General features: G+C 53.7%; 1 protein-coding gene across 1 annotated transcript; it reads left to right on the top strand.

Annotated features, from left to right (window-relative positions):
* Positions 1–1,469: 1,469 nt before the first annotated feature.
* On the top strand, positions 1,470–8,762 carry FZD8 (frizzled class receptor 8). The gene has a single exon (XM_074193206.1). It carries the CDS (start codon positions 1,690–1,692, stop codon positions 3,814–3,816), a length of 2,127 nt encoding a protein of 708 aa, XP_074049307.1. The 5' UTR covers positions 1,470–1,689; the 3' UTR covers positions 3,817–8,762.
* The last annotated feature ends 315 nt before the right edge of the window (positions 8,763–9,077 follow it).

The raw sequence follows: 9,077 nt of genomic DNA, 5'->3' as shown, positions 1-9,077 counted from the left end.
TATGTCAGGTGTGTTTATACGTGTGTTGCTCCAAGGTGCGTGTCAGAGATACATCTAGATATCATGCACATGAGTGGGCTCCAGAAAGGAAAGTCTGCTCGAGTGAGCCTCACTTGTCCCTGCAGACCGAGTCCTCTCCCTCCTCCCTAGGAGAACCAGCACCTAATATAAGCTGCACTCGTTAAATTCTCCAATTTCCAGGCACCTAAGGACCCAAAGAAACGGCTGATTTGTGGCGGTTACTTAGTTTGGACCCCCCCCCCATTTTTTTAGGGAGGAGGAAACCGAGTCCTGCTTAAGGCGGGGGTCGCAGCTAGAACTCTTCCCAGGAGCCGGCGGCCCGTGGGTCGCTCCCTGGGGGGGTGCGCAGGACCTGCCAAGGGCACCTCCGAGGAGACCACGAGTGGCGGGGGGCTGCGCAGCCCCGAGTCGTCCCCCGCACTCACCTGGCCGGCCCTTCCAGCCCGCTTGCCGGTCCAGGCTGCCTCCGCTCTCTGCGCGCGGGGAGCGCACGGCCAGGTCCGGAGCCCCGGCCCCCCGACACCGCTCGGTGGTGGTGGGGGGACAGCTGGAGGACGAAGCCCTAGGAGCGCGCGCTGCTTCCAGGAGGAGAGCCGGCCGGGGTCACAGCCCCTGGGGAGGGGGGCGGGGGACAGGGAGAAGTGCTCAGGTGCGCCGAGGAAGGGGAGGATGCCCAGAGCCCTACGGGGCAGAAAGGGGGACACTTGGCTGTGCGGTTAGGTTGAGGGGTTTTTTTCAGCGCCGTGTAGGAGGCGGATTCCGGAAAAGCGCAGCTTCAACACGCACCCACACCGCCCCCCGCCCCGGGTCTCCCCGGATCCCGAGCGCTAAAGTGGGCGCACGCACGCCCGGTCCTCCGAGCGGACGGGCGCCCGGGCCAGAGAGCCTCCTTAAGTGCGGGGCCGGCCTGGGAGCCCCCGGGCCCCGCCCCCCGCGCCGCGCGATAGGCTGGCCTCAGCCGGGGGGCGGGGCCCGAGTCGGCGCCGTATAAATATTCATGAGGCCGCGGCCAGCAGCGAGCGGGGGCCGGAGACTGGAAGTTGTGCAAAGGGCGCTGCTCCCGCGGAGGACGCGGCGGCGGAGCGGAGCGGCGGCGGGCGGCGGAGCGGCGGCGGCCGCGGAGCTCAGGTGTCTCGGGGAGCGCGCGCCCACCTCCCCCGGGGGCCCGGCCGCGGCTCGGAGGCTCGGCGGCTCGCGGGGGGCGTCCGCCCCGGTGGCCTGCGGGGCCCGGGGGCGCGGGGACCCCCGCTCTCCGCCGGCCCGGCCACCTGGACACCGCGCTGCCCGGGGGCGCGGGGGCCAGAGCCGCGCCCCCCCCCACCCCCGGGGCTCCGGAGCCGGGCCGAGGCGCGGGCGGCCCCGGGGCGGCCGGAGAGAAAGTGGCCGCCGCGGCCCCGAAGAAGAGGAAGAAGAAGAAAAGCCGCGCGCGGGAGCGGGGCTGGGGGGGGGGGGGGAAACCATGAGCCTGCGGCCGTGGGGGCTGCCCCGGGCCGCCTGAGCCGGGCCGGGACCGCGCGAGGAGGGGGCGCGCGGGGGGACGCCTGCTCTGCCTCCCGCCCCCCGCCCCGGGCGAGGAGCCGCGACCCAGCCCGAGGCGGGCGGGGGGGCGGCCCCGACCTGGGGGTGTCCTCCTCGGGCGGCCCCCTCCGGAGGGAGGCCTCGCCCAGCATGGAGCGGAGTTACCTGTGGGAAGTGGGCTCCCTGATCGCCGCCTTCTCCCTGCTGCAGCGCTCCAGCGGGGCGGCCGCCGCCTCGGCCAAGGAGCTGTCGTGCCAGGAGATCACGGTGCCCCTGTGCAAGGGCATCGGCTACAACTACACCTACATGCCCAACCAGTTCAACCACGACACGCAGGACGAGGCGGGGCTGGAGGTGCACCAGTTCTGGCCGCTGGTGGAGATCCAGTGCTCGCCCGACCTCAAGTTCTTCCTGTGCAGCATGTACACGCCCATCTGCCTGGAGGACTACAAGAAGCCGCTGCCGCCCTGCCGCGCCGTCTGCGAGCGCGCCAAGGCCGGCTGCGCCCCGCTCATGCGCCAGTACGGCTTCGCCTGGCCCGACCGCATGCGCTGTGACCGGCTGCCGGAGCAGGGCGACCCCGACACGCTGTGCATGGACTACAACCGCACCGACCTGACCACCGCCTCGCCGGGCCGCCCGCACCGCCACCCGCCGCCGCCGCCGCCGCCCGCGCCGCCCGCGCCGCCCGCCGAGCCGCCGCCGCCGCCCCCCGGCTCGGGCCACCGGCGGCCCCCGCAGCGCGGCTCGGGCGGCCGCAGCGCCGAGGCCCCCGCGGCCCCGGGCCGGGGCGGCAAGGCCCGGGCGGGGGGCGGCGCGGGGGGCGGCTCGTCGTCGTCGCCCTGCGAGCCGGGCTGCCAGTGCCGCGCGCCCATGGTGTCGGTGTCCAGCGAGCGGCACCCGCTCTACAACCGGGTCAAGACGGGCCAGATCGCCAACTGCGCGCTGCCCTGCCACAACCCCTTCTTCAGCCAGGACGAGCGCGCCTTCACCGTCTTCTGGATCGGCCTGTGGTCCGTGCTCTGCTTCGTCTCCACCTTCGCCACCGTCTCCACCTTCCTCATCGACATGGAGCGCTTCAAGTACCCGGAGCGGCCCATCATCTTCCTCTCGGCCTGCTACCTCTTCGTGTCGGTGGGCTACCTGGTGCGCCTGGTAGCGGGCCACGAGAAGGTGGCGTGCAGCGGCGGCGCGGGCGCGGCGGGCGGCGCGGGCGGCGGCGCGGGGGCAGCGGCGGCGGCGGCGGGCGCGGGCGGCGGCGCGGGGGGCGGCGCGGGCGGGCGGGGCGAGTACGAGGAGCTGGGCGGCGTGGAGCAGCACGTGCGCTACGAGACCACCGGCCCCGCGCTCTGCACCGTGGTCTTCCTGCTGGTCTACTTCTTCGGCATGGCCAGCTCCATCTGGTGGGTCATCCTGTCGCTCACCTGGTTCCTGGCGGCCGGCATGAAGTGGGGCAACGAGGCCATCGCCGGCTACTCGCAGTACTTCCACCTGGCCGCCTGGCTGGTGCCCAGCGTCAAGTCCATCGCCGTGCTGGCGCTGAGCTCGGTGGACGGCGACCCCGTGGCCGGCATCTGCTACGTGGGCAACCAGAGCCTGGACAACCTGCGCGGCTTCGTGCTGGCGCCGCTGGTCATCTACCTCTTCATCGGCACCATGTTCCTGCTGGCCGGCTTCGTGTCGCTGTTCCGCATCCGCTCCGTCATCAAGCAGCAGGGCGGCCCCACCAAGACGCACAAGCTGGAGAAGCTCATGATCCGCCTGGGCCTCTTCACCGTGCTCTACACCGTGCCGGCCGCCGCCGTCGTGGCCTGCCTCTTCTACGAGCAGCACAACCGGCCGCGCTGGGAGGCGGCGCACAACTGCCCGTGCCTGCGCGACCTGCAGCCCGACCAGGCCCGGCGGCCCGACTACGCCGTCTTCATGCTCAAGTACTTCATGTGCCTGGTGGTGGGCATCACCTCGGGCGTCTGGGTCTGGTCCGGGAAGACGCTCGAGTCCTGGCGCGCCCTCTGCACGCGCTGCTGCTGGGCCAGCAAGGGGGCCGGCCCCGGCGGGGCGGCCTCGGGGGGCGCCCACGCCGCCGCCGCCGCCGCCGCGGCCAGCGCCGCCGCCGCGGGGGGAGGGGCGGGGGCCGGCCCGGCCTCGGCCGCGGGGGGCGCCGCCCTGGGGGGAGGGGGCTCCCTCTACAGCGACGTCAGCACCGGCCTGACCTGGAGGTCGGGCACCGCCAGCTCCGTGTCCTACCCCAAGCAGATGCCGCTGTCCCAGGTCTAGAAGGGGGGGGGGGGGAGGGCGCCCCGGGACCCCCGCCACACACCCCCCCCCCTTCCTCTTGTTGATTGCCATTAGCATGATAATGAAGTCTTAATGGTATCCATTAGCCGGGGCTTCAATGACGTGCGCGGAACAATGTACCTGGCAGGGAAGACCCTCCCCCTCCTTCCTCCGGCGCTAGCCCGCGAGGCCCCGTGGACTCTTGTTGCTGTGGCGGGCCCGGGCTCCTCCTGGAAACCCAAAGAAGAACACGCAGGCCCCGGCTCCCCCGCGCCCCCTCGTACGCGGACTCTGAGGGGGGAGCGCGAGGCCGGGGGGGGTTCTCAACGACCAGGCCGATGCCTTAAACGAACGAACGAACGAACGAACAAACCATGTCTTAATTATACACCCCAAGTCAATACGGGTTTCTTACATTAAAGGATGTATTTATATAATTATTTGTTAACTTGTAAAAATATGTAAAATATGTACATATCAAAAGCTATACTGTCTGTACATTTTTTTTGTAAAAAGTTTAGAGGCTACCCCCTGTAAGAACAAATATGACTATTCTATTTTGTCAATAAAATGACTTTTGATAAATGATTTCAGCTCCGCCCTCTCCCCCCACCCTTGCCTCTTGTCCACCGTGACTCTTGCCCAAGGGTCAAAAGCAAGCCTCCTGCCGCAGAATTCACTTCCCACCTGGGCAAAGCCGGTGCGCTTAGCCCGAGGCCTGGAGAAACGGTACCTCTGCCGAGAAACTGCAACTCCTAGATTGCTTGCAAAGTAAATATTGTTGTTTAGCCGGAACGGAAGCCAGCGACAGGGCTTTGTCGCCGTGGCGCTAGCCTGTGCCTCGGCTCGTGACAGTCATGACAGAAGCCCTTGGTTTCCCCCTCAGACTCTGTCACTGATCCCGGAAACACGCCTAAAACTTCAAGCCCCCTCCAAGGTGATTCCTGTCCTCTCTGATTTTCTAAACCCCTAGGGTTTGGGGACAGCACACTCCCAAAGTGTTGATGATGTGCTTAAAAACTCCTCCATCTCGCTTTGCAGCAGAAGTCCCTGGGAATCGGCTGCAAGGTAGAGCAGGTTCTCTCTACTAGATGAAACTAACGGGTTCACGTCTTAATAACCTATCATACTTGTGTATAGCAAAGGGGAAAGGTATTGTCCCTCTGTCAAGACTAAGCTAATTTATTTGAGCAGAAGGCTGTTGAATTAGCAGAAGAATGCTTTGGCAATTGTTGAACTTTTTACCTGTCTACCCAGTGGCTGAGCACATCATTCCTTTAAGAGGAGCTAAATGAATAGGGTTAATCTGTAGGGAACTTGGTCTTTTGAGTTGGAAAAACTTTGATCTTTTCTCCTCTCCAAATGTGATGTATAGTCTGAAGTTTCTTTCCCTGCTGCCGGGGCTCCTCTTGTTGCCGACCAATTGGCCACCATGGAGCCTTAAAGTTCTTCAATTAAGGGCATGTGGGACTTTTGCTTAAAAAAAAAAAAGAGGGAGAGGGGGACAGAGAGAGAGAGAGAGAGAGAGAGAGAGAGAGAGAGAGAGAGAGAGAGAGAGAGAGAGAGAGAGAGAGAGAGGAAGACTTGTAACAGTGAACACCAGAGGGAAAAGGGAGAGCAGCCTTTTAAACAGATTTTCCCTGCATTGTTAGCCAGACTACAGGCAGCAAGGCATGGGTTGAAGCATTATAGAAAAGAGCTATGAATGCCCTACAGGTGGTCTGTTCACATAATCCCCCAATTTAAAGCATTTTCCTTTGCTGGACAATTGCATTACAAAACTCCCTTCTTTTTCACTCCTAATTGAACCAATGAACTATTATAAACTACAAGTTTTCTCTTAAAAAAAAAAAACCTGTGTCTAAAATCTATTGACTAAATTCTGGCAAATTTTCTGAACTGCAATCTTTTAAGGCACCGGAAGTCAAAGCTTCTTCATCAGACATTTCTTCTTTTCAGATATTTTTATGCCTTATGCTTGTTATTTTCTGTCAGATTAGCAATAATGTAAAAGTAATTGGTTAGGTTGTGTGTTAGCCTGAAAAGATAGCCCCAGGTCCCTTATTAACCTGTCAATCAAGATAAGAGATGGGCAGCTACCCTGCTAATGACATAGGCATCAATCATCATTTGTGGGAAAAAAACCTTCTCCATAGAGCTAAGACTTGTTTCTCTCATCTGCTAAAGATATGTTTTTCGCTTTACTTTCTATAATAGGAATTTCCAGAATACAGGTTGGGAACAAAATCAGAAGACTGGGCTTTTGCATAGATCTGTGGGTCAGTAAATGGCCTGTAAGTTAGTTTTGTATCAGGGCTATTACATATAATAGCTGGCAGTAATATTCTTAAAACATCCTCCTCGAGTTGTTCTTGCTATCAACTGGATTTCTGTTTAGAATTCGAGCCACAAAGCTAGGTTAGATTGTTTCCACATCTGTCTTAAAGTTCAAGGAAGTTTTTTAAAATACTTACCTGCCCAGCAGTTTTATTCAGCAATTGCCATTTTGTAACTCAGATGCCATAAAATAGTCAAAATATTCAGTGAGTTGATTATCATCCATTTTATATGCACAAGTAAGTTCTGAGTTATAAAACATTGTCAGTGACGGGTTAAAGAAAAACTGTACATCTCAAAGTGAGTTCACCTTCTGTTCAGGGGAAGGAAAGAGGGATGCCAAAAAATGCTGATTGATGTGTTGGTTTTCCATTGTGACAAAACATTCAACTTCAACAAAGCATTGCAACCAAATTTTCTTCCTTTACTATTTAGAGCACAATTTATGACCCATAAAGCAGCTTATTTGATGAACTTAAAATAGCTGTAAATTTAACCAGTTTTTAAAAGCTTGTAACTTCATGAATAAGTAACTACCTTCACCTCTAATCATCCCTACCCCAACTGAGGTGGGGGAAGAGAGACTGATGTTAAATGTAAATATTGCTCATTTGCTTTTTAAATTAGGACAGTTGGTTAACAAAGTTGCTAGGATCTGTTCTGGAATTGATTTCTGGAATCTAATCTCCAAAATGGATTTTTTCTTGGTGGGGGGGACGGGAAGAGTCAAGGAGGAGAGAACTGAATTACTATTTCTTAATTTGACTGCTTACATTGAATCACAAAAAGAATGCAATTAGCTGTAAAAATACTTTGCACTGTTTATAGGTTAGGTGCACTCATTACATATAAACTCTGTATCAGTTCTTGGAAATGCTGTCAAATCTGGGGTTGTGGTTACAGCATGGTTATAATAGCAATGTAAATAAAATTTATGGGGTTGAAAACTTTCAGTAAAACCAAAGTTCATTAAAAATATGTTGTGGGAAAAGTTCAATGAAACACTTTCCTCTTTACCATAAATCCAATTTGAAAAATGGCATAAAAGGGAAGCAATAAGTTAACATGAAAATAGAAAAAGATGAGCCACATGAAATAGCAGCTAGACATTTCAAGTGCCTGGAATACTTTAAAAGTTTTATTGTGGGGGAAAAAATCTGATTTTTTACGGAAAACCACAAATAACTTAAATGGTAAATGTACTAGGAAATGATGTTAAGTATAAACAGCTAACAAGGCACAATATGCATGTAACTATGACTCAGATAACCTCCATAATCAGATGACTCAGGTTGGGGATGGGATAAGAGATCTATTAGATATCATTTGCATATATATATATGTATGTATGGGAGTTAGACAACAGAAATTGAAATTTATGTTGTGCTGCCATCTTGTGTCTAGAAGAAGCTGCACATGTGTCAGAACCTATTTTAAAAAGTCATTAAAATTAATTCCCCTTCATTCCAAACCAATACATCAATTGTTTATTATATATGTACTGTGTATATTCCTTTAATTGACAAATTGATCTCTTTTACTATGTATTTCACTGCCTTCCATCATGTATTAGGCACTTTGATTATCAAAGGTATAAACATACTTTTAGAAATAGTTTTTTAAAAACCTCAAAAGAACTAAACAATAATCCAAATGCTTATCTTATGAATCTAATCAAGTTACAGGACATCACTGAAATCTCCGTACTCCTATGGTTTGTTCTTCAGATATCAGTGTACTTTCAATCAAATACTGCATCCTTAATAGGGTGTCTACCAAAACCCACAACACTAAAACTTTTAAGAAGAGGGTCAGGGGATCAACATCTTATAGAGAGAACCAATCTAGTTTAGCCAACTCCTTTTGCCAATAAGGGAACTAAGAGCCAGAGAGCTTAAATAATTTGCCCTTGGTAATAAAGACAGTGACAGAAGTGTGATTCAAACCCAGACTCAAAACTCAGGTGCTTTCTGCCACACCAATGGCATAGTTTGCTTGAAATGAATTTGGCTATCTTTACTTCATTCTTTTTTACTTTTCCATAGCATCTATTATGGGAGTTGATCTATTTTTTGCTGAGTCCAGTAGAAATTTCATCCAAAGCACAACTCTTATTGAATTGGGTGGGAAATATTTCATATTAGGCTATTCAGCTAGGTGTTTATAGAAACAGAGCCTAGGGAATTTAGACTAGAATGGGGTAAAAGATCAAACAAGGAAAGAGGAAAGAGAGGGGGGAAAAGTCTGGGGACATTGGTAACCTGAGGGATGCAGAGATTTGCATAGTTTATTACTGTAAGTTTCTTACTGTAAGAAAATCCAAGGGAGAAAGGAAAATCCAATCAAGTTTAAGGTGGAGACTGCTAAGTAGTGCCATCCTGGTCACTGAGGTTTGAAATGGTGAGAAGGGAGAAAGGATTCAGCAAGTTTATATCAAAGGAAATGTAAATCAAAGATTCAACCTGCTAGAATCCTAAAATTGTAGAGCTAAAGGAGATGTTATCACTAGGTCTATTCCTCTCTTTTTAATGATGTGGGAGCTGGGACTCAGGGAAGTTGTGACTTGCCCAATATAAAGTCATGAAATGTTGCAGATGACAAGATCCTTGGTCATTCATTAAAGAAGTTCTTGATCTGGGGTCTGAGGATTTCATGGGGTCCATGAACTTGGATGATGAAAAAACTACATCTTTATTTCATTTTAATTGGCTTCATTTGTGAAGCTAAATATGTTTTATTTTATGCATTTTAAAATATTACTCTGAGAAAGGGTTCCTAGGTTTCCCCATATTTCCAGAGGACTCCATGACAAACTAAAAGAAAAAAAAGAGGCACTGGGGGGAGTTAACTAAATTTTATTGTAACTTCCTTATCTCCCCCACACAGAGACATTCTTTTTTTTTCCTGATTAAAAATTCTGAGAT

This window comes from Macrotis lagotis, chromosome 7 (assembly GCF_037893015.1).
Source record: "Macrotis lagotis isolate mMagLag1 chromosome 7, bilby.v1.9.chrom.fasta, whole genome shotgun sequence".
Lineage (NCBI taxonomy): Eukaryota > Metazoa > Chordata > Mammalia > Peramelemorphia > Peramelidae > Macrotis > Macrotis lagotis.
The sequence above is the reverse complement of the archived record's forward strand: the minus strand, read 5'-3'. Positions and strand labels throughout refer to the sequence as shown.

Bases quoted from the DNA above. Each gene is read 5' to 3' on its own strand.
- FZD8 (XM_074193206.1), top strand. From the start codon at position 1,690: ATGGAGCGGAGTTACCTGTGGGAAGTGGGCTCCCTGATCGCCGCCTTC.